Genomic DNA, 24,867 nt, shown 5'->3' on the forward strand with positions numbered 1-24,867 from the left:
CTGCTGGATACATTTTCTGGCCTGTCGGCCTGAATAAAATCACATCCAATGTACTGGAACAAAATCAATTTGTCACTGAAAGGAGATTATATTAGTTGGATGTGATTTTTTTCTTTTTTTTTTACTTTATCATGGCTACAAAATCTCATTGGACATACTCCAAATTGAGTTTCTGTCAGTGGAAGAAGTGGAAATTGTAAAATTAAGCATAACAAATAATAAAACCAGCAGATTTATTTGCTTTTTCTGGTTTTCACTGTGGCTGCACGACTATACATATCCTCACATGTTACATATCTGACCTCTAGTATATTCATATGTATACTACCGTCCTATCCATGCATACAGCACTTTTATATTATATGCACCTGTTGATTCTGTATGTCTTACTATTGTACCAAGAAAAAGGACGTGAACCTGTGTATTTCTCAGCATTTTTGCAAAAATATAGTCAGAAAATGTGGTTTGATATCCTTGAGATTGACAGTAATGGATGAGCTACATCTGCCCGATGTAATGCATGGTTGTATTTATTGAAGTATTTGCTTGAACATTTAAAGTCAGGCAGGAAAAAGAAAGCAAACCTTTGGTTTTGTAAATCTTATTTTACAGCAGTGAACCAACCGGATCACATCTGCTCATTGACCGGGAGGAGTTTTGGACCTTTTCCTCTGCAGAACTATTTCATTATATTAATGTTTCAGGAATGTCTCTCATGAATGCCGATCTTCAGTTCCTGTAACACAATCTGAATTGTTTCGACGTCAGGATTGACTTCAACCAAGCAACTTTACGGAACATAACCTGAACTTAATCTAAGCCTTTTTATGGTTCCTGTTTGACAGCATGTTAATGTCCCAACTATTAAGTGTCAGTTGACAGACAATTGGTCCACGTTTTCAATGCTTTCCTCCATGGTCCCATTCCATGAGCAGCATTTTCGCCCTGTATCTTCTTATTGTTAAGACATAATTCAGGACACGGTGACTTTGAGATATTAGGACAGATCCTTAACTGTAATGTGATCGTTTTTCTTCCACCTTTATTTTGCTTCATCCAGCGTGTTTATACTCTGAAAGCACACGTGAATGGGGGAAGGTTTGCATCAGCTTGAGAAGAGATGAGGTCCAGTCACCTCATCTCTTGTGTGTGTTGGTTTTGTACAGAACATTGCCATTTCAGAAATCAATAGTGTATATTTGTGTATTATAGTGACTTTGCTGTAGACCAAACCACTCATAAAAAGTTATGCATTAAATCAAGGCCACTGCACATGTCCATGCTGCATTTTAGCATATGCATATCAACCCATAACTTTTTATTCCCTATATTTCTATGTATTCTATATACTTGTCCCCCTTTTTCACGTTGGATTGTATTTTTGTAGGAGACTTCGCCCTTCGCCTTGTTTGTCCCTCGTCGCTTCCGGTATGAGCTGGGACGGGTTGCCAGGAGACGGCGGAAACGTTTCGGAGCAGCGATGGAGAAGTACGAGAAAATCAAAGTTGTCGGAAGAGGAGCTTTCGGGTAAACTCTTCGTTTTTCTCCACTTTAAAGCTTTTTCTTGTTTTACGTAGATCCGAAATACGGAAACACGGTGTTTTCAGGCGGTAAACTACGAAACTAAACCTCGGCTTCTCACCCAAAATGTAACGGGATCCGTCAAATGTGCGCCGCCCTCCGAAGAAGAAGAAGACATTTATAGAAAAGGAACGAAACGTTATTTTAGAAAAGCATTTTGAAGCTAGCATTAATATTAATGCACAAACGAAACAGGCGTTTTACATTTGAGCTAAATCAACGTTATAGTTATCGAAGTCGTCTGAGTTCACATTCACATCACTTTGAATTACTAGTGACTTTAACTCCCCTTTAAAGGAAATATGTTAGAAGTTAGTTGCTGGAAAAGTTACAACAAACGATAAACTATTACATGTATAACTGAATTTACCATACACATATAATAAGCTGACATTTCCAATGAGCTTCCATTATTTCAATACGCCTTCAATAAGTCTTACGCTATATTGGTAAAGTTTTCCCACTTTGTTAGACCCATACAACACTCAGAGGGTAGTTTTGTACTCTCCACACAACTAAATGTACATAAATGTACCCCCGTTACTTTGTAGATCAAAATTGTACACTTAACACACATTTGATTAATATTTTTGAAGTCATTTTATTGGGGGATAGCACAACGGTAGAGCACATATCAACAAGGAAAAAAGTCCCACATTTTAAAGTGGACCACAAAGTGATCATCACAGTACATTAGTTATTAATTCAGTTTTAAAGGATTTTAGTTCAAATAGCATTCAAAACAAAACGGTCAGACTAGATCTAAACTACCAACAGCCATCCCACTTTATTGTTTTATGGAATAAAATATGCATCTAAGTTTTCTTCGACCCCCCCCTCCCGGTCAGGATCGTTCACCTGTGCCGCCGGCGAGGTGACGGGGCCTTCGTCATCCTGAAGGAGATCCCAGTGGAGCAGATGTCACGAGACGAACGCCTGGCGGCCCAGAACGAGTGTCAGGTCCTGAAACTGCTCAACCATCCCAATATCATAGAGTACTACGAGAACTTCCTGGAAGACAAGGCCCTCATGATAGCCATGGAGTACGCACCAGGTAAGCTGACTGTGATATCTTATTACTGGAGCCCCTTTCTGTTCATTGTCTAACATTTTTCCCCCATGATTCAGTGCTGTAGGGCTCCACACATTTTCTTCTTCCCATGTCAGCATCTAGTATCACTCCGTCCGGTGGACTTTCTCTAAAAAAACAAAACAAAAGGTTGATCGAGTAGTCCAAAGTGTGCAGATAAAAATCTAAATATCAATTACAGGAGCTGTTTATTTTAACATTTGCAACAGGAGCACCTGCTGTTGAATCTCCCTGCTTGTTCACTCAACCCATTAACACGATCGATTTCTTTCATTGATCAAAGTTTTACTGTAGATTTAATGAGCAGAAGTCATCCGTGTTGTTTATTCTGTTGGTTCGTGCAGGTGGAACCTTGGCCGATTACATCCAGAAGCGCTGCAACTCTCTGCTGGACGAGGACACCATCCTCCACTTCTTTGTGCAGATCTTACTCGCTCTGTACCACGTCCACAACAAACTCATCCTGCACAGAGACCTTAAGACCCAGAATATCCTTCTCGACAAGCACCAGATGATTGTCAAAATCGGTGACTTTGGTATCTCCAAAATTCTCGTCAGCAAGAGCAAAGCTTACACGGTGAGTTGATTCGCCTGGAATTGCCGTTTCGTCACGTTGAATCCCTCAAACACGTGCGAGCACAAATCCCTGCCTCCATCTTTTCATCTCTGCAGGTGGTCGGGACCCCGTGTTACATCTCCCCAGAGCTGTGTGAGGGAAAGCCGTACAACCAGAAGAGTGACATCTGGGCTTTGGGCTGTGTGCTCTATGAGCTAGCAAGCCTTAAGAGAGCCTTCGAGGCTGCTGTGAGCATTTTCTTTCCAGGAATCTCTTGCTTATTCGGATGTAGTGCTTCAAATAGTTCCACCTCTGTGTTTGAGATATTATCACTACCAATCCCACAGTTGGGCACTAATGGGAAAGTAGTACTCCTTTGACAAGGATTTTAGGGAGATGATTGAGGATTTTTCTCATATTTCTAAAAGTATAACACTCTTTATTTTTCCCTACAGAATCTACCTGCACTCGTCCTGAGGATCATGAGCGGAACATTTGCTCCAATTTCAGACCGCTACAGCCCAGAACTCCGACAGCTGATCCTCAACATGCTCAACCTGGATCCATCCAAACGGCCTCAACTGAATGAAATAATGGCGCTTCCCATTTGCATCAGGCCCCTGCTTAATCTCTACACGGACATAGGCAATGTCAAAATGCGCAGGTACTGCCTGAATGCACGACTAATGACCAGACAGACATTTTAACACGCATGGTTTGAGATTTCCTGTATTTTGTGCATTCCTTTTTTCTCTATCCAGGATTGAGAAACCACTGTCTGCTTTGCATACTGGTCCTCACGGTAGACCAGGAGGGAGGGTTCCTACCAACAGGTCCAGAGGTCAGGCATATGACACCGTTATTTGACCACACAACTGGCTGGAAGATCAATTACAAATGTGATTGTCGTGGATTTTGGTGCATAAACAGATGGATCAGTCGGTCTAGGATCGGGGAAGGTGCATTCCCTCCCGCTGTCGTCGGTGTACACGTGGGGAAGTGGGATCTCGGCGCCCCTCCGCCTCCCGATGCTCAACACCGAGGTGCTGCAAGTGTCTCTGGGCCGCACCCAGAAGATGGGGGTCACCAAGTCTGGCCGCCTCATTACATGGGAGGTATGTGTTCACCCATTTTAAAATGTTTACAAAGCTGCTTTTATGATTCCACCACCAATTCTCTGGATTGGCGTCAAATGAGGCTGGCTGAGGAAAATGTGATCGCTTCCACACTAAAAGTGAATGTTTAGACAAAATCATCAAACCTTTATTATCCTTTTGGAAACCGGGCCTTAAACAACAGCACCAAAAATACTACCAAATAATGCATTTTCTTCACATACACTTGCACTTCTCACGAAGCACTACACACATTAGACACAAACTTCTGTTCAACATTTAACTCAAACCCAGTCTGAGCTTCAGCACAACAAGCAGACCTCAGGTAAGCTCACCTCTTTGTGAGAACTTTGCAAACACGGAGGCAGCGAGCGGAGGAGTTTACTGCTGCATTGTCATTTTGTTTCACTAACAATATATGCAGTAACAGTGATTCTAGGAAAACCATCCCTGCCACTTTGAGAAAGGCAGAGTTTCATTTTGACTTATGTTTTCCAGGAAACGGTTTTCGATCTCACAGTTTTGTCCCCATTAAGACTGATAATTCTTTATCGTCCCAGGCTCCTTCGGTGGGGTCTGGAGAGGCCGGTCTGCCCGGTGTGGTGGAGCAGACGCAGCCTCAGTTCATTTCACGTTTCCTCGAGGGTCAGTCCGGAGTCACCATCAAGTCTGTGGCCTGTGGAGATCTTTTTACCACCTGCATGACAGGTTTGTGGGCCAATTATAACCATTACAGGCACGAGAACACAACACAAGACAAGACAAAACAACTTTATTGAACTTAATTGATGCCGCCACAGGCAAATTAGCAAGTAAGATACAGACAGAGCAAACGTTTCTGCTCTTACACAGTGGCTGAACACATATGAACATGTGGATGCACTCAGCTCTTTTCCCAGATCAGATTGGAGTGGATCCTCAAAATAAACCTCTCCATGTTTGCCCAGCAGTTTTTTTCTTGAGCTCAAACTGTGGTTCTCTGTTAGTCCTAGTGCTTTGGGAAGATGTCAGTGTATTGAAAAGCAGATAACGCAGGATTAAAGACCCTTCCTTTTCAGCTCGGTTGGCTCTCTTTCATCACTTTTCACTGTAGCGACACAGATTAGCGTTTTCCTAGATGAGGATTAGAAGCATTGTGTTGGTCGACATAAGAACACACCTACAGTCATCGACTAATGGCGTCTTTAATCCCTTCTTTTTATTTTCACTTTACAGACAGAGGCATTATTATGACGTTTGGAAGTGGGAGCAACGGCTGTCTGGGGCACGGTAACTTCAATGATGTAACACAGGTCCGTGTCCACCATTCAAACAAGCTTTATTCATATCAAATGTTTATAATGTTTTCTTCACCTCATTTATATCAGTTAGGCTAAATATTAGAAACACATCTCAATATAATGCAGAACTGTTAAACGGCACCACAAAGTCAGCACCTTTTTAACGTTACATCATAACCTTCACTCATTATTGCGGGACTGTTGTGTTCGTTTAAGCTGAAGAAATGTTCTAAATTATGACACATACATTGTAAGTTAAAAACAACTTTTATTGGACAGTTAATGATAGAGAGACAGAGAGTCATTTGACATGTAACAAAGGTGTATCGCTATTAAAAACTGGCCAACCAGGTTTCCTTCACATCTGTAATTTATCGCAATCATAACGTTTATTTTCTCCCTCTCTCTTTGTGTTTTTGTACTCAAGCCCAAGATAGTGGAGGCACTCCTCGGCTACGAGCTGGTTCAGGTGTCGTGTGGGGCTTCCCACGTCCTCGCCGTGACCAATGAAAGAGAAGTATTTGCCTGGGGACGAGGAGACAACGGTAAATATCGTCAACAAAAACTGGTTGTTTTTGAATCATCGTTTCGGTGTTTGTTTGCATGTGACTTGAGTCACGACCGTTTGACGGATCTTTCTGTTCCTCTTGTCTGGAAGGTCGCCTCGGGCTTGGCACCCAAGACACTCACAACTGTCCACAGCAGGTGTGTTTACCTGTGGAATTTGAGGCCCAGAGGGTTGTGTGTGGCGTCGACTGCTCCATGATAAGCAGCACCCAGTACAGCATTATGGCATGTGGAAGCAACAGGTACAAATCTGTGGCCATTAGTCTGAATAGACATGTCACTGACTGACAGATCAGCAGTCAACCATCTCATTGTACATTTAATGAGAACACTCAGCCACTGTGTGTGTATAGAAACCTCATGTCTAGGGGTGGTGATACATTTAAGCACAGAGATACTTTCCTGCTACAGAACTGGTGAGACAGCATTCTCCTCAAATGACAAAGCACTTTTCTGTCATTAATCCGTCAGAGAGGTTTTGGACAGGATGTAGAGCTGATACTTTTGTTTAAATGATACTATTAGAAGTACAGGCTCTGACATGTCCTCAAAAGTAAAAGTACTACTGGCTAACTGAATCTCATGTCATAATAATAATGAAATGATTCTCCCTCAAATGCATTTAAACTAAAGTAACAAGCCTGTTTTGGAAATGTGAGGAGTAGAAAGTAAAATTTGTCAGAAATAGAAAAGTACAATCTACTTCAGTCCAATAATGAAGTATTTGTATTTTGTTACTCTCTGTAGAGCTGTGAGTGAGTAGGACAGTCAACACACAAGTGTTGGTTTCAGGCAGCATTGTTCAGATACCTGCGACTCAGCAGCTCCATGCAGCAGATGAGGAATAAAATACATAATATTAGCATACATTGTATATGAAATAACAATGTTCTGTCGTGCTCAGGTTCAACAAGCTGGGGCTGGATAAGATAACCGGAGCTGGAGAGGAACCATCTCCCATAAATCAGGTGGAAGAGGTCCATTCTTACACGCCGGTCCAATCAGCTCCACTCGACAGTGAGAAGATCGTTCACATCGACATCGGGACGGCTCACTCCGTTGCTGTTACAGGTACAAAAAATACTCACATTACTGATCTAGCAAACCACATGTTTGTGTCAGACTTGTGTGAAATATATCTGAGGGATTCCCTCCATAATGATATGACATAAGAGAGTCAGACTAGTTCTCCAACATCACACAGTTACCGTGTCAAAGTCTGAATTCTGCTTTTCACCCTCGTTCTCCAGAGCGGGGTCAGTGTTTTACTGTCGGCAGCAACCAGCACGGTCAGATGGGCTGTAGTTCCCGTCGTAGCAGCCGCGTGCCGTATCCGGTGCCCGGGCTGCAGGGCATCACCATGGCGGCCTCCGGGGACGCTTTCACCCTCGCCATCAGATCTGGTGAGTGGGACTGTATTTGATATGTCAATGTCTCTGTTTTTAAAGTCACCGGGTTACTTGAAATGAATGATATAGGTGCCGTTACAGATGCTGCTGCTGCTGCATTCTGGGAATGATTTGAAACTGTGGTTTCAAGGAAACCTTGATGTCTGAAAGTTAACAGTCTTAACGTAAAAGCCTTTCATCCAGGATCCATGTTGTCTGGTTTATTATACGTGAAGACAAATAATAAGCTTGCACATCCATTTAAATAACAAACAAGAAAAACAGCGATGAATTTTATGGTTTTGCATTAAAAGTGTTGAGTTTCCAGCAAGCACTTAAATGCACAAAGGAACTCTTTATTTTACCTCATTGTTAATCCTTCACTTCCAAATAAACGTTGTTTGGAGACAGTTATGAGTAGGAGTCGCACAGGCAAACACAACAGGGTTCATCTTCGGCTCCGAGCTGAAACAGCGTTGCTGGGATATCTGTGGTTTTAGCTGCTTCGGGGGAGGATTTTAATTAGAGTCGCCCAGTTTGAAGCGGTCCTCGTGTGAGCAGCTACGTGACCACACAAAAGTCGTGTAACTGTTCATTTTGTGACTCGAATGAGTTTCAAGAAAGTGGATTCACGGTCACACGGAACATGTAGTTGATTAGTAAAGTAAACGACTAAATATGGGCTAAACATACAAAACCGTTGGTCTGCTCCTTTGAACACATGGATTAACAGATAGGAAACAGATGTGTGTGTGTGTGTGTGTGTGTGTTTGTGTGTGTGTGTGTGTGTGTGTGTTTAAAATGCTAAAAAGAGATCACATTGTGCCCTGTGGCTCCCTGTGTGGAAAGCCAGCCGCGGCTGCAGGTTTTCTTTGTTGAGAGAAGTCTTTGTTCAAGCTTTGACTTCCTTCAGATGGAGTCGTTACGCTGCCGTTACTGAGGAGGCAGCAGATCTGTCCGTTCAAGATTTTTCTGTGAAAACAAAAAAAAACAAAATCGCTGACCGGCTCCTTCTCCTCCTGCTCCCCCCACAGACGGGGAGGTGTACACCTGGGGGAAAGGGGCCCGCGGCCGCCTCGGACGGAGAGAGGAGGATTCTGGGATACCCAAGGCGGTGCAGCTCGACGAGAGCCACCCGTTCACGGTGACGTCGGTGGCCTGTTGTCATGGCAACACCCTGCTGGCGGTGAAACGTAATATTTCACTTATTAGCCTTTGTTAACAAACGTTGGGATGGTGGTGAAATGTGACAGAGGCCCGCTAATCCCCCGATGAAAGACGGGCAGAACGTGAGACAAGCTTCCCCCCGATAGCGTCGACAGAGATGCATGTTCACGGAGAACTGAGGAAGGACTCGTTTGGAAGTTAGAAACCTCGCTGGCTGAACTCGGGATTACTTTCTTAACGTTAACAATCTAGTTCCTTACTTACATTGATCAGAAACTTTCTATCTGCGTCCCAAATGTAATAATTCAACCCAATTTTGAATCGTGGCTCTTGATTGTGGACTGAAATCATTGACCCTCTTTGTCTCCACGGTGACGGTGCAACAGATTCCAATGAAAACGGGAAAACAGTGAAAGTGGGATTAAATTGTACCTCTAGCCACAGATTTAGAGATTAAACTGCGTCACGATTTAATAAGTAACAGAGATGTTGGTAATCCTCGCTACACGGCGGCTGTTTAAACGTTTCATTGACCTGCACCATGTGACAAGGACATAAACCACAAACCGATCTCATGTATGAAACACACAAATATCTCCAGAGATACAAACTTGACGCACAATGGACGGAGTAAAAGTCACATCTTTGGATGAAAAAAAACAACACAATAGAAACACAAATGAGTTTGATTCACTTTCAGTTTGTCGCGGAGGTCTTTGTCCTGCAGTCAGGTGTTTAAATATGTGTATATTTAGTCGACGGACAATAAAACTCTGAATGCAAATAACAAACAAACATGGGAAACAGCTGTGACTGGGATTACTGTCTGCCAAGGACTCACAACACTGCCCCTTTAAAATGTTAATGTAATGACTTTATAAAAGAGATAAAACAACATAAATGTCAAACTGTGCAGCCACGTAAACGGGAGGATCTTATTTTTTTTGGGTGGCGGGAAATGTAAACAAGCTGGTATTGATGTTTAATTAACCATCAGCCACCATCGGCCTCATTAACGTAAATAAATGTCCAAAGGGGCATCTTAAACTTTGTGGATTTCTCCGAGCATCAGTCCAGATGAGTGATAGGACTATTAATTTCAGCCCTCACTAATGTCTCCCCCTTCTGTCCCTTCCTCCCTCGTGTTCCAGCTTTAGAGGAACCTGTCCCGAGATGATTCCTAAAAAACGAATCGCCGCCCTGAAGCCCGGCGGTGGCACGAGGTGAAGCTTCCTCTGAATATATCTCCTCCCAGAGGCCTTTGCTGCAGCTGAAAGATTCCCTTTGACGCTGCAGCTGCTGCCTTGGGATTCTCACTTGCTCTTCCTCTCCGTCTTGATTTCTTTTCTCTCTCTCCGGGACTAAATGTTTGATCTCACGCAGCAGAAAAACGCCTGAAAAAGGTCAAACCCGGTGCGTTGCAGCAGGTGCGGCTCTCAACAGGTTAGTTCAATGAATGTGGCAACGCTGTTTACCCAAAGATGGACGACAGGAAGTCATTAGGCAGCTTTCGTGCGGCGAGCTTTTGTCTCCTCTCCTGTGCAGTTTGCATGATAAAGGCCACTAAAAAGCCAAACTGGTTTGAGCTCTCTTAAGCCACCTGTGAATGAAACGACACAATGCGGTGAAACGAAAACAGAGAAAGCCACTTGAGCGTCATCAGTCGAATGAACCAAAAACGCATTCATGTCCATCTCACCGCTGTGCTTTATTGGATTAGTCCCTGAAACACATTTGTATCTGAATGGCAGCGTTCAAACCGGATAACGACGTGTTGTTCAGCCGACTCAACGTCTTCAAGCCTTAATGACTATCCTCCTCGTTCACTCCTCCCTTTACAACAGGGAGACGTAGACATTTATTTAGATAGATAGATACTTCAGGAAAGACAAAGTCTCACGACCCAGGTGGGACTTGAACCCACAATCCCCAGCTCCGGAGGCTGATGCCTTATCCATTAGGCCACTGGGTCGGTTCCTTCATCGTATCCATGAAATGTGTTTAATTGCATTGATTGCTAGCAGAAAGAGGTGTAATATGAGAGGAGATGGAACTTTATTGATCCCGAGGGGGAATCGCTGTGCAGCAGTCAAAGCACCGATATTAAAAATATCAATAAAGACAAAAACCAAAGTAAAGCCAAAGATATGGACAAGGTTAACGGTGATCATACGTTTCTTATATCCGTGGACAATATTCATCTTTTGGGGCGTAAATGTCGCACTCTGACCTTTACAACAAATGTGAATAAAGTGCACAATATAGTAATAAGGAGTGATGTCACACAGGTTTGTATTTATAAGATGAGACCGTTTACTACAAACGAAGGGGAAGAAGTACCTTTTACTGAAGTAAAAGTAGCAATACCACAGTGTATATATATATATATATATACTCTGTTACCAGTGCAGCTTTTAATATCTTTAAAGCACTCATTATGCAGAATGTCCCATTTCAGAATAATATATATTATATTATCTGGATTATAGTTAGTGATTCATTAATATGGTCATCGCTAAATTGCTGCCAAATTAACGTTGCAAAGTAAAAAGTACAACGTTTGGCTCTGAGATGGAGTTAAAGTACCTTAAAAAGGAAATACCCAATTGCACACAGTATTTGTGATGTTTTTATCTACATTTTTCTAGTATTAAAGCTTTTATCGTCACAAAAAAACGACTTTATGAAGTATTAAACAGAAATGAAATGTGTAACCTGTGATAAATCACATATGAGAAGATGGTTTTATACAAATTATATGATGAAGCTGGATCTCTGATTGCCTTTGTTTTTATTCTGCCTCCACAGTCCCAATATTCTCACTTAATGTATTTTTCAGTCGATTATTATATTCTAATATATTACAGTTATACTGTAAATGATTATTTTTTTCTACCGGTTTTTTGATAAGAAATCACCTATTTTTTGAAGTAATTATTGCTAATTGAAGAAGTGGATCGTTGACATTGTTGTCTTGTATGATGATGTAATGATGATGTAATCCGGTGGCAATACAGCAGGTGAAAAGAATAATTATAAACGCATGTGCTCTTTATTTCTGCTGCCATAAGATCACGTCAAATTCTTTTATGCAACAATTAAAGTCAGGTTTTATTTTTTTATTATGTATTAAATGTGGAATTTAAACATGACCTACACTGAAAAACACCATTTTATTGTGTGTGTGTGTGTGTGTGTGTGTGTGTGTGTGTGTGTGTGTGTGTGTGTGCGTGTGCGTGCGTGCGTGTGCGTGCTCTACCACCAGAGGGCGTCTGTCACCTCTGACTGCTGCTTTATTAGGTCAATTTCTTTTTCTATTTATTTGACTTAAACATCAACAACAAACCTTCCTCACATCTGATTATATTGTTGTATTATTTCTAAAGCCAGGGTCAGTCTGCGTGCCACTATTACACATATAATCTGACATAAAAATAATAATAATTATAGCATTAATATTAAAATACAGGCACGGAAATCAAACAGCGTGCTTCATCAGCAGCCACACACACACACACAAAATAAAAACACAAAAAGCCCCAATTTAAGGCCCGTAATGAGAGATGAGAGGGATAAAATGGTGCGTTCAGCTTCTTGACTCCTCCTGCGTGGAGGAGGAGGCGGGGCTCGGTGCACCTAAACAGACGGAGGGGTTGTGCATTGTGCTCAGTCTGTCAGCACTGCATCCACCGAGGAGGAGGAGGAGGAGGAAGGAGACGAAGGAGAAGGAGAAGAAGGAGAAGAGGGCCATTTAACCCCGAGCTGCAAGAAAGAAAGAAAAAAAAACGTGCTTTCAGGACCGTCTTTTCTGCGGGGAAGTGCGGCTCTTTTCTGCTCCCGGAGGAGGAAAACCACCGGGGAGGACTCGCCTCCTCGATCCCGATCGGTCGGCGGCGGAAGGGGACGTGCTATGAAGCCCTCATCGGCTTGAACAGCCGCGCAGCTAAATAGCTTGCAGAGGAGGAGAGGAGGGGAAACAGGGGGGGGGACGTAACGGATCACATCGGACATTCAAACCCCCCTTTTTGTATTTACATGCATTTCTAACGTGCAGCTGAAGGCCGAGAAATCTGCTGCAGCGATGCCCGGGTTTGATTACAAGTTTCTGGAGAAGCCAAAGAGACGCTTCCAGTGTCCGCTCTGCAGCAAGGCGATGCGGGAGCCGGTCCAAGTGTCTACCTGTGGGCATCGGTTCTGTGACACCTGTCTGCAAGAATTCCTGAGGTGAGCTGCAGTGTGTTTTTACGTGTTGTCGTCTGGGAGAGATCCACCTCTCTCTCCGCGGGCGATACTGAGACACGAGCTCCAGTTTCGGTCGAGCAACAGTAAATAAAGGGATGTGTAGGTGTGTCCTCACCTTTTCCTTTTTTCTTTTTCACGTTAGTGTGAGTATTTCATGCCAGTCATTGTGACAACACGGTGAACACCTCCTGGTTCAGGTCCAGGTGGGCTCATGTCATGCGTCCAGGTTCTGGAGCAGCCATGCAGGTGTTTTTTTTTGTTGTAGGACAGGTAGATTCTTTTCCTACCGAGCCATGCAGATTATGTAGATTATTTTTATTATTACTAATTACATCTTTAAGTGATTTAGCGTTAATATATTTCAAGTCGGGGATGTTTGTGTCCTGCAGAAGGTCCATGAACCCCCATCCTGTCTGGGTTTTTGGCCTGAGGGTGGCCGAGTCTCTCTCTCTCTGTGTGTGTGTGTGTGTGTGTGTGTGTGTGTGTGTGTGTGTGTGTGTGTGTGTGTGTGTGTGTGTGTGTGCGCCCTGAGTCCAGGATTAGACGGATTCCTTCATTGGTGTCAGTTGGAGGTCATAGGTCAGCAGTGTCTGACAAACCCCTTCACCTCCTCCTAATCTGCTCAACACTGAAGTCTGTGTGAGGAGACGTGCAGAGAGAAGGCCTTTGTTTTATCTTTGAAGGTGTCCGAACACACAAACTGATTACGACGGTTTTAATCTGCAGATTCATGCTCGTCAGAAACGTCTTGGACAAAGAACGCATGAATGATTAGTTGTTGGGTGTTATTAAAAAAACTCTTTGTTGTAGTTTGAACACATACGTCTTGTGTTGAAGCCAAGGAGCTCTTTCTGGAGGCAAATTAGGAAATATTCATGTATGTATGTGAGTATGATGTCATGCGAACAGTTCATCCTCATCAAAATACGCTTAAAACTCTTCAAATGAATGCATCTTTTTGTCGTGAAAGACGATAAAATGATCTCAGATAAGATGATCATGAATCATAAAGTCTCCCTGCATAATATTAAGACCTACACGTGCTTATGTTTCCTGTACTGTACGAATATATTCATAATTATCCCGATCACGATGAATTTAGCAAGAAATGAAGAAAAGAGCTCCAGGTGACGTTGGATCATCAATCAAAGATATTCAATCAAACAAAATCATCCAGCAAAACTAATTATTTCAGCTCTGATGATGATTTTAGTGCATCTTTTCATTGAACATTGAAATTATGTTCATACTGTAACAGAAAAATTATCTACGAATCGTTATTTTTCCCTAAATATGCATATCTTTGGGGGTTTTAGACTGTTGCTCAGACACATGATGTCATGATGTCACGATGACGACGTTTTCTCATTATTTTTGGACATTTTCAAGTTAAAACGTTGACGATTTGACCGTGAAAGTTGTTTTGGGGGGGATTTTATCGTGGTATTGATTGAAAGATGCTCACCAGATCTGGTTTATGTGAGTTCATAGTTTCTCATGCAGGTTGACGAGCACATCATTGTGTTGCAGATGTGCATCAGTGACTAACAGAAACAGGGAGACTCAGATGTGGCCGAACGTTGCAGGTTAATCGTTAAAGTCAGCGTCGTGGTTTAGTTTTCGGCGTGCTGGTGTTTTCTAGTGACGAGTCAAATCAAATCTGAGCCGTCTGCAGTTTTATTCTGGTTGCACACATTTAAATGTAACCAGCCCTGAAAACAAAAACATCTTCAGTTTTGACTTGATGAAACTTGACGACGCCCCCGAGGGAGAACTCTCACAAGCAAATAAAACTTCTTCTTTGGAAAGAAACACTCTCTGTCGGGAAAGACGCCTATCTATATTTTTGATTGTGAGATATCAGCTTTTCCTTGCGCCGGCTGACGGGGATGTGAATGAGCTGCTGTGTCATGCTCCTCGAGTCCTCCTCTTCCTCACTAGACGCTTCCATCTGGTCGAGAAGCAGAAACCGGGATGAACAAAGAGAGCGAGGGAGGAACAGCTCATTGCCGATCAATGAGTTCGGCCCGGCGCTTTTGTCTGCCTCGTCCTCCTCCGCCTCCCTCCTCCCAAGTTTTACTCCCTTTTTTTTATCGTGCTCTCTCCCACAGACGGACTGAAAGTCACGAAAAGTTTCCCGTTTTGTTGAGTCACTGTTTGGTTTGGGATCTCGGGTGCAGATGTGAGTCTTACCTGTCTGACCTGGAGAAAGATGGAACGTCACATCTGGGACCTTTTATACATAATATGTAATATAATATAATAATCTGCATGGAACTTACCTCCATGTAGACACCTACAATGGGGATGGATGGATGGATGGATGGAGTAGATAGATAGATCACATAATCGTTGCTTTGTTTCCCAGATATGCCGAGTAATCTTCTTTAAATCAGACTTCCTGCTCCACTTCTCAGGAAGTCCCATGACAAACACACACACACACACACACACACACACACACACACACACACACACACACTCCTCTGTCACCTCTTTAATTAACAAAGCGTGCCAGTCCGAGGCCGCTTTCAGCGACCGCACGCGTCTTTTTTCGTGAGTCGGTCCTCGATATGACTCATCGGCACATTAACTAACAACAAATTATTCATAACGCACTTTGATGTGGTTTTAAGCAGATATAATTGTTAATTAATGTATATGAGTTATACAAGATGATTTATGTTTAATACGTCATAATACATGTTTTAACCATAAACTGTAGTTTAAGAGTGTTACTTATCATTAATTAAGAGTTTTAATCAGCAAAGTCTGCAGTGAAAGCTGTTAATAAGTCATTTATAAATGCTAATAATGATCAAGCCTGTATGTTATAACTCATTAATAAGGGTCGTAGTAATATAAAATGCAGATATAACATAGAAATGTATTATTTTACTGTATTGTATTGTATTGTAAAAGCCTCCACTCGTGTGCTTCACCACAGGAGTTATGGTTGTTGACTCATACATTAATAATCACATATATTTCTGCTTAAAACCAATTTTATTCAACATGTATACACCGCTTATCAACGCTAAAGTGTTCCCCAATAAAAGGGTTAATCCTGCATTTTACACTTCAAAGCTTTTCAAAATAAACTTCCCCCGAGAGGCTCTCGAGGAAAAAACGCCGCGGATTGTTGTTAATTTGCCGTCGTCCGACGGCGTGGTTAGCATGTGATGCTAATGGCCTGTGTTTCCGGCCCTGGAGGAATGTTGAAACACTTCACAGTGCTCGAGGTCGGCCCCCGGCCCCGAGGGGGGGGTCTTAACGCTCCTCACAATCAAGTCACATGCTTCAGCAACCGAGTGCATGCTGACCCTTTTTGTTTTTAGCACCACTGCCCCTTCAATAAGAGGGCATGGACTCTTCATGGTAACACAGTAGCCCTCACACATGCCAGTCCTCATGGCTCGTCAGCCCACTGATGTGACAGCGGCGTCTCCGTGGGAACGCTGCCGTGCCGCTGTCGTTTAATTGGTTGGTTTCGGCTCGGGGAGCTTCTCCGTCCACGCAGCGCTGCAAACTGCTGACGAGTCACGAGGAACTCCGGAGTGGGCGAATATGAGCATTTATGTGTTTTCACGACTCTATTATTCACCGTCTAAAAGCCTGGGAGGGGGAGGGGGGGTTCTTTTTGGAATGATTCACTTTAACTTTGACACATCTTCTGTTTGTAGCACAGTGTTTCATGCAGGTGATACTCGCTCTCCCTCGCTCTCCCTCGCTCTCCCACGCCGTCATCGTCTGAATGTTCCCGCCAACATCAGAAGTCCTGCACATCTTCTCCTCCAGCAGCAGCAGGCTGTCTGATTTTGAATGTGTGGGCAACTAGAGTCGACTACTCGAAGATGAAGGTTTATCAGATCTAACCAATCGCTCTAATCGTCAAATTAATCAATCGGGGAAGCAACTAACGAGGCAAATTTCCAATAAATCCAATTGGTTCACGGATTAGTCTAGTTTTGTCCAAAAACCCATGATATGAAATTAACATCGATATTAAACCAAGAAAATGAAGTGAATGTTCTCATTAAAGTAGTCGCTGTCGCTGTTGGTAATCCTCTCATAAGTACTTATTCTAAATAAGCCATAAAGTCTGCAGTAACACATGTTTGTACTATATGCAGCCAGTTAGCTTAGCTTAGCATAAAGACTGGAAACGGGGGGAAACAGCTAGCCCGGCTCTGTCCAAAATGAAATCTGAATAATAATGTTATTACCACCAGAGGAAGCTAGGATAGCATTTTCCCTCTTGAGTCCAGTCTTTTATGCTAAGCTAACTGTAGCTTCACATTGACCGTACATCTAAAAAGGAACATGTCTGCTGAAGGAGGATAAACGCCTCTTTCACAACTTGGCAACGGTCAAAGTTATTTGGATTAATAAATGATGCGTGAAGCTTTAGGAAAAAGTGATGTATTAACCGTTTAAAAGGGCGATGAGGTCGCTTCGGCGAGAAAATAGCAGCGCCATAAAAATCTGAAAAGGCGCTTGACTCCGTCAACATGTGATAATCATTCTCTCCTTTAAGCACACGATGAATCCACTTGTGTCCATTGTGCGTGCAGCCGTGCAGAGTGGATGTATAGAGGTTGTTTTTTTTTTTTAAGGGGGTCTAAATGGAGCTGTGTTGCATTGGTGCCCAGTGTTGTGTGTAAGTCTGCCACTCCAGGCAGCTGGGGCTTTGTGTGCTCAGTGGGTATCTGTATCTGAATGGAGCGGTGCCACGGATGGCTGATGAATGACTGTGTGTTCATTACCGTCGCCGTCCTTCAGTCCCATCACAGAGACATTCACACTCCCCTGCAGGTGTCCACGGGCTGCACAGGCATCCCCGGGTCCAGATCCGGAGAGTTCGGATATGTGAGTGGGGGGTGTTGTGATGTCCCATCCTGGTGGTCAGTGAACTGCACACAGAGACGTTGTGTTTGGCTGAGTGAAAGCCCTCCGGGGTTCTGTGAAGGCCTCTCAGAGCGCTGATGTACTCGGGCTGACGGAGCTGGAAGCGGTAAACACTCTGGGAGGAGATACAGCAGCACTACTTCACCTCCGGTACCTGGAAAGTTGTGTCGCCCACTCCGTTCCTCTTATTGCAGCGGAATGAACTTTACACGTCGCCTCACTCGTGGACTTTGAAACCAATGATAAAGTTGAACTCCCGCTGCTTTAAAATATTCTTCCTGAATCAGAGTTTATTACATTAAATATGTTTTCACATACAAGGAGTTTGCCTTGGTGTTCACAAAGAATAAACAAGAAGTACTGCAGTCAAGAACATAAACATTCATTAAAAAATCATGATGAATTAAAAAGATGCTGAAGCACATTCTGATTTATTGAAAAAAATTTCAATTTCACTGATTTATTTTCTTCTCTATAAGAAATCAGAAAGTCATTTAAAAAGACTTGTATTATTATTATTTTATTAAGATATTCCGTTTACGATGACGTAAAACAGAGAAAAAAGCAGCAACTTTTCACCCGTTATGAATTGTTTTTTAAACTGAAAGAAAAATGATGTAAAAACCAAAAAGTTTTGCTCAAGTATGAACAATGATGCACATCAAAGTCGCTGCTCCCGAGCTAAAGAGGAAATCCAAACAAACAGCAGGACGCAAACCCAAAATCACAGTGTTTTACGGGTGTAAGGAAATTGATGTTGACATCGGATAGCCAGCAATTACCCCGCGTTTAGAACGCATGAAGAAAAAGATGAGCTCTGCTGGGAGCGTCTTCTTTACCCACAATCCTTCTCTCTTTGTCTAAACACCAGAGAGGTTAGATTATCTCAGACGGTCCAACTCGTTTACACAAGTAAAGAAACTCAAACGAGGCTTTCCTTGTTGGACGTTTTGCAGAAGAAACTCTCTCTCTCTCTCTCTCACACACACACACACACACACACACACACACACACACACCAGATTCAGGATCAGGTCATTTGCGGCGAGTCCCCCGGGAGGAAGCTCGTATGATATGATCCGCTGTGATATCGCTGAGAGACCGTTCAACGCAGCTGCAGAGGTTTTTTTTTTTTGACAGCTGTTTTAAACGTAAAGAAACGACAGCGAGGCACTCGTGACTCAAAGTGACTTCTTTGAGCTTCTGAACGTTTATTTGACTTTCCAGACAGAAATACATCCTAAATGCTGCGAAGCCTCTTGACTTCTACGTGAACCGAGACTGTTCGTCCGAATCAAGCGACCACACGTCGTGTATTTCTCCCTCCGACAACGATGTGGAAGTTTAGTTGAAAAGGCAATTTGTGGTTTCCCAGAAAGTCATAAAAGCCGTGACTCAACTTCCACACACCTGAATCACTCTCAGTGGAGAAGAAATATTGTAGCTCTGGGCTTTTGTTGTTTTCTGGAGAAGGAGAAGCTCAGATAACAACACACACAGAGGGAGAGCCACGCCATTGACATTATTCCTCTTTATCTTTACACAGCAAATAGATGTTTGCTGCTATATTACTTAATGTAAGTCACTTTGGACAAAAGCGTCTGCTAAATGACCTAAATGTAAATGTATATTAATGCTACGTTAACTTTGTAGCTTTGGCTTTAATATCGGACAAACTCGACCACGTTAGCTGCTGAGATCTGGGAACATGGCTGCACAAGAAGCAAGATTATCAGACAGATTATCTTTATTTGAAGGGAAAACTAGACGTGACAAGATTATTCACTTAATAAGTAAGACCACGGGCACTAATATGTTGACATTCAGTTAGTTGGATTCAATTATTGGTGAAAGAAGCACAAGAAGAGTCGGAACATTCGTCAGCATCTTTTGTATTTAAGTGTATTAAATTGAGCAAAGGAAGAAGAACTTTTATTTTATTCTTTCAAGAGTCAGATAGTTTCAGTTTTGGACGTCTTTTTAAGCAAAAGTGCAAAGAATTATTACATTTTTAGTCACCAAAACACTTTTTAGAGACAGTTTGGGTAATAATTAAACTGTTCACGTTTTGTTTTTTTCTTGCAAAGATGTGAACAACTTATAATATGATGATACTAATATCCCAGAAACATGACAGGAAGTGAGCAGCAGCATTTTGAATGCAACCTGCCAGTTATAAACATGCCTGGACTTGCCCTCCTCCTCCTTTTTAAATTAATCTCTCAGCCTTTTTTTGGGGCCCATAAGCAGAAACATTCCAGCTATGCAGTGAAGCACCTTGCCCCCCATACACAGCCAGCATGCTGGGGCCCTAACCGCCAGACCTAGACCCAGACCCGGACCCGGCCCTGCCTCTGCTGCTGCTGCTGGACCGCAGCCAGTTGGCCCAGATCTGACAAGCATGGCTAGTGCGTACACGTGTCCGGGTATGCGTGCTATGCAGCAGATAAAGGTGTGTTTATAACACGTTCACGTTGTTGTCCGCCTGTTCCCACAAAAAACCTGCCAGCCCCTCCAGAAGGGTTTCTGGAAGTGTGGGTGTTGGACTGCAGATATTTGAGGCACTGAGAAACCATTTCATCCCCCCCCCCCTCGCCGCCAGCCTTCTCCAATCTGTTTGTCTTGTGCACAGGTCAGTGAACCAGCTAGCTGATAATATGCGTACAGCAACACACATGTTCAGCTCCCACAGAATCCATTCCAGCAGGAAGCCTTCTTCAGATTCGGGTCAGAATTAATCTGCAGCTACTTTGATTATCAATTAACTCTTTTAAGTCATTCTTCAAACTGAACTTCTCTGACTTGTTCTTCTTTGTCCAACGTGTTTTTTTTTTTTAGGTTTTGGTCTGTTGTTCGGGAACAAAACAAGCTATTTGAAGACGTCACATTTTAAATGATTAATTGGTTAATTGAGTTTCAACTTATTAAATTATGGAAATATTTGTTTGTTTTCTAGCCCAACCAACAATTACCGCTCCCACTTTAATAAGAAAATGAATCCATGAAATGATTGAATTCATTTTCTCTGGAATTTGACTCAAATTCTATTGAAAAACGGGAAGTTAAATGAATGGTGATGATTTCTTTTCTTTTTTTTCACTAAAAAGGATGTTATTCCAGTATGTTGAAGTCATAGTAGAAGAAGAGTTTAAAGCATATTTTGATGATAACCAGGATAATATTATGAATTTCCATATCGTCCCATGCCTGGTCATGTTATTATTCAAAGAAGTGCAACTTAAACAAACACGTCCAACATTTAGCTTAGATTGAGACACATGTTTTTATTTCTATACACAGCTTTCCCCAGTTTATCCTCCAGAATATGAGACGCTGCAGGCCGAGGTTTGGCCGTATATCGGGGAGTTGCCTCCGCTGCCGGGCTGCATGGCGGCTGCAGCGGTTGTGAGGAATCTGAGCGGCGAGCAGCTGGGAGCGGAGCGGCGAGCGCGGTGGAAGTGGGCGTCTCGCCGCCGAGGCACCTGTCCTCAGTGAAAGGCTCCTCTGTGGAGGCCAACAGGTGTCGGCGGAGCAGTTAAGACCTTCACTTGACTTGAACACACTCTGAATTATAGTGGTTTATCCACAGCCCCCCTCCTCCTTCCGTGGAGGTTAAGGTCACTGCCCCCCCTCCTCCTCCTCCTCCTCCTCCTCCTCCTCGGCCTTACTTCCTGCCAAGACTCTCTTCCACCTTCCTCTCCCATCAAGCTTTGGCTGTTTACCGTGGAGGTCCTTTAACCAAACAGCTCAATGACTCCGGCGAGGACACTCACTCCCTTGTGTTGCTCATTCTCACATATGTCAACACGTTAATGCTCTGAAGCCTCGTCTTCCTCCCGCCGCACAGGCCGGCTATTGATCCCCGTGAACTCCCGCTCCCCGCAGGAAGTCGCTCTGTCAGGTGCACGTCCAGATGGGACGCCAGGTCGAGGGTGAAGGAGCGCTTTTTTTAGTTTTCTAGACTTCCTCTGAACACCGGCGGAGGAAATTGCACGGGTTTGTGGTGATTAACGAATCATTGTTTTATCGATTTGCATATTTTTTACAAATACTAAATTTAGCAGCTTTTACAGTAAAGAAATCATTTATTCCTAAGAGGAATGTGTGACATCTTCTTTTTTCTTCTTTGCTTCCCCCCCTCTCTCTGTACTTTTATGCACTGATTGAAAAATCTTGTCATTTATCTCATTGTTGCTCCCGGCAACAAGGGCAGGTAGGAGACTTCACGCTAGACGAACAATGCAGCCGATGCGTTGTTTCTTTTTTTTTTTTTTTTTTTTAAACAAAGGAGGCGTTTTGACGTCAGCACCTCGCCTCGCTGAACAAAGACATTGCGAGCAGAGAAAAGTGGACAACTGCAGGAGACGAAGAGGAGGGCATGTTCAGGCCGGGGGCGGCTTTTCTGTGTTGCTTTAATCTACATGTAGGTCTAGTCTTCACCGAATCTGATAGGGGGGGCAGGAGCCATATCTGAGATCATAACAGCTGATTGTAGCCGCAGCGGGCAGTGATTTTCTTTTTTTGTGAATAAGTGCATGTGTCTGTGTCTATGCGTGTGTTCACACACCTTAAAAAAAAAAGCCCTCACCTTCCCTCCCAGTTACCATGGACACAAAAGCACAGGACCTAAAATTGTCACTGCCACTGATGTGCACACCTCAGCGGCCCCGAATCGGTACTCCAAAGGATAAATTCACATTATATAATGTCTGAGGGGGAATTAGCAAAGGCTGGGGTTTTTTATTTTTTAAAGGTGAGCAGCGTCGAGGAGGAAGAGGAGTGACTCATGGACGTCCGATCACGGCGAGGCAGGTCAGACTTTGACGAGGGGAAATCCAAATCGTCATTCTCTGTTTTGTCTTCGGTGGCAAAGTTCGAGTGATTCAAGAACTTCAATCAATGAGTCATTGTGCGTCGACACCAGGCGTGAAGCTCATGCTGAAGTGCCTTTAAATGCTGAACTCACGAACCACTGGATGACGTCACCATGACGACCACTTCCTTATAGACGTTCTATGCTCGGCACATTTACAAACATTTTCGGTTTTACTCCACCTCCAACTAGTTAATGATTGTGTCCCGGTTGCACTTTTCTCTTCTTCTTCTTCTTCTTGTGGGAAAAGGACTGAAATAACTCCCACAGTGGAGCTGATAAAGGTTTACCCACATCTGCTATCTCACGTACACACAGCCAGTCAGCTGGAGAGGTGTGTTTGAGTACTTATCTATGAAGGGCAGGAGAAAGAAAAAAGGCTGCTGGTTAATGACTCGCTCTCTGTTGTTGGCAGCGGTTTGACTCTAGCGTGGCGTCAACACCGACCCGCCGAAAGAGCAATGATGGTGGACGGTTACATGCCGAGCGGACACGAGTCAAATGTGGTGCAATTTTTACTGAGAATCAGCAGAAGGGAACGCAAATTAATGCACATTTCCATTTGTTATTGTTATGTGAATATGAGGAGTTGGGCACATCCGGTTCTGAGAAGTGAAGTCAATGCTGAAGTGCCTTAAACTTGCATTCTCTCTGCTGGCCACCAGGGGGCGACTCCTCTCTGGTTGTATAGAAGTCTATGAGAAAATGGTCCTACTTCTCTCTGCTGGCCACCAGGGGGCGACTCCTCTCTGGTTGTATAGAAGTCTATGAGAAAATGGTCCTACTTCTCTCTGCTGGCCACCAGGGGGCGACTCCTCTCTGGTTGTATAGAAGTCTATGAGAAAATGGTCCTACTTCTCTCTTGATGTATTATCTCAGTAAACATTGTAAACATGAGTTTATGGTCTCAATCTCTAGTTTCAAGTCTTCTTCAATCCAGCATGATGTTCATTTAGTACATTATGGTCCATTTAGAGTCCACCAGACCAGAAAGCAGGGGATGCTTTAGGGGGCGGGGCTTACCTGCATATTGACAGGTCACTACCAATGCTAGTTAGCTACTATGATGACTTTAACACTTAGCTGTAAACTTGACCTTGAATTATGAAGCTAACTTTGTTAGCAGCTTCACACCAGAATCCAGATGGATCCAGAATCCAGATGGATCCAGATCCAGTAAGGTGCAGTTTATCAGATCCACCCATTCCTCCTCCACAGTCCAAATATGGTCACTTCCTTCCACTGGTTGCAAAAAACCCAATATGGTGACAGCCAAAATGCTGAACTCGAGGCTTCCAAACCGTAGTGGGTGGCGTCGCCATGACTACGTCCACTTCTCATACACTCTATGATGAAAACAGGTGGATGCAAACTCACAATTTAACGCATTTGAAATAGGATAATATAAGTAACGTGGACTGAACCCGTTCACTTGTCGTCATGGTCGCAGGTTTCTGTGTTTCATGTCCTTTTCTTTGAACAGGTGCATGTTCATGAAAAGATCTGTTGTCCATAAGATAGTTTACTGGTTGGAGGGATTATCTGCGTCGCTCCACCTGTTGCTGCGATGCAGAAATGAGGTGAGATAATCTGCCTTCCTGAACCCGATATGACTTATTATGGGTTTGCTTTTCTGCTTTTTTCCTTCTCTTTTTTTTTTTTAAAGCGGTTGCTTGGCATTATGTCGTTTTTTCCCTCTCGGCTTGTTTACAGCTCACTTTTTGCTCCACATATTTCCAAAGAGGTGACAATCACTCCGCAGTAAAAGAATAGTTATAATTGCAAGGCGATGGGAGAGCAGTGTTTCTCCGAAGGCGCTTTCTGTCAGCTTTTCTGCATGCATTAAAAACAACTCCTTTTCTCCTTTTTTTTTGGCGTCGAGAGCCGTCTCCATAAACAAGCAAACTAAAAGAGCTTACGAATGGCTATAAAACGTGATTCATGATTTACGGGCATGCAAAGCAGCAGCAGCAGCAGCAGCTCGTCCCTTCCCTCCTCTGGTGCCATGAGCTCATGTGTCTATAGGTGCTGCTAAATGGTGAAACTTTACCTCTAAGTGGCCCCTGATTGATGCTTTTCCTCTGATGGCCAACAGCAGAG

The 24,867-nt window shown here is 43.3% G+C and overlaps 2 protein-coding genes across 2 annotated transcripts in view; both read left to right on the forward strand.

Moving 5' to 3' along the window:
* The window catches only part of nek8 (NIMA-related kinase 8), a 73,458-nt gene extending 61,599 nt beyond the window's left edge, over positions 1-11,859 (forward strand). Inside the window, exons 2-16 of the mRNA XM_084020311.1 lie at positions 1,474-1,527; positions 2,430-2,635; positions 3,016-3,248; positions 3,344-3,475; positions 3,683-3,891; positions 3,989-4,068; positions 4,158-4,342; positions 4,903-5,050; positions 5,558-5,634; positions 6,050-6,167; positions 6,281-6,431; positions 7,094-7,260; positions 7,440-7,592; positions 8,612-8,770; positions 9,896-11,859. Of these exons, the coding sequence (XP_083876437.1) occupies positions 1,481-1,527; positions 2,430-2,635; positions 3,016-3,248; positions 3,344-3,475; positions 3,683-3,891; positions 3,989-4,068; positions 4,158-4,342; positions 4,903-5,050; positions 5,558-5,634; positions 6,050-6,167; positions 6,281-6,431; positions 7,094-7,260; positions 7,440-7,592; positions 8,612-8,770; positions 9,896-9,921 (2,091 nt within the window). The 5' untranslated portion in view covers positions 1,474-1,480 and the 3' untranslated portion in view covers positions 9,922-11,859. The remainder of the gene's footprint in view (positions 1-1,473; positions 1,528-2,429; positions 2,636-3,015; positions 3,249-3,343; positions 3,476-3,682; positions 3,892-3,988; positions 4,069-4,157; positions 4,343-4,902; positions 5,051-5,557; positions 5,635-6,049; positions 6,168-6,280; positions 6,432-7,093; positions 7,261-7,439; positions 7,593-8,611; positions 8,771-9,895) is intronic.
* Positions 11,860-12,427: 568 nt separating this feature from the next.
* traf4a (tnf receptor-associated factor 4a) overlaps positions 12,428-24,867 on the forward strand; it is a 31,104-nt gene continuing 18,664 nt past the window's right edge. Inside the window, exon 1 of the mRNA XM_084019554.1 lies at positions 12,428-12,968. Within this exon, the coding sequence (XP_083875680.1) occupies positions 12,826-12,968 (143 nt within the window). The 5' untranslated portion in view covers positions 12,428-12,825. The remainder of the gene's footprint in view (positions 12,969-24,867) is intronic.

Source organism: Eutrigla gurnardus (assembly GCF_963514095.1).
Source record: "Eutrigla gurnardus genome assembly, chromosome: 10".
In the NCBI taxonomy this organism is placed as follows: Eukaryota; Metazoa; Chordata; class Actinopteri; order Perciformes; family Triglidae; genus Eutrigla; species Eutrigla gurnardus.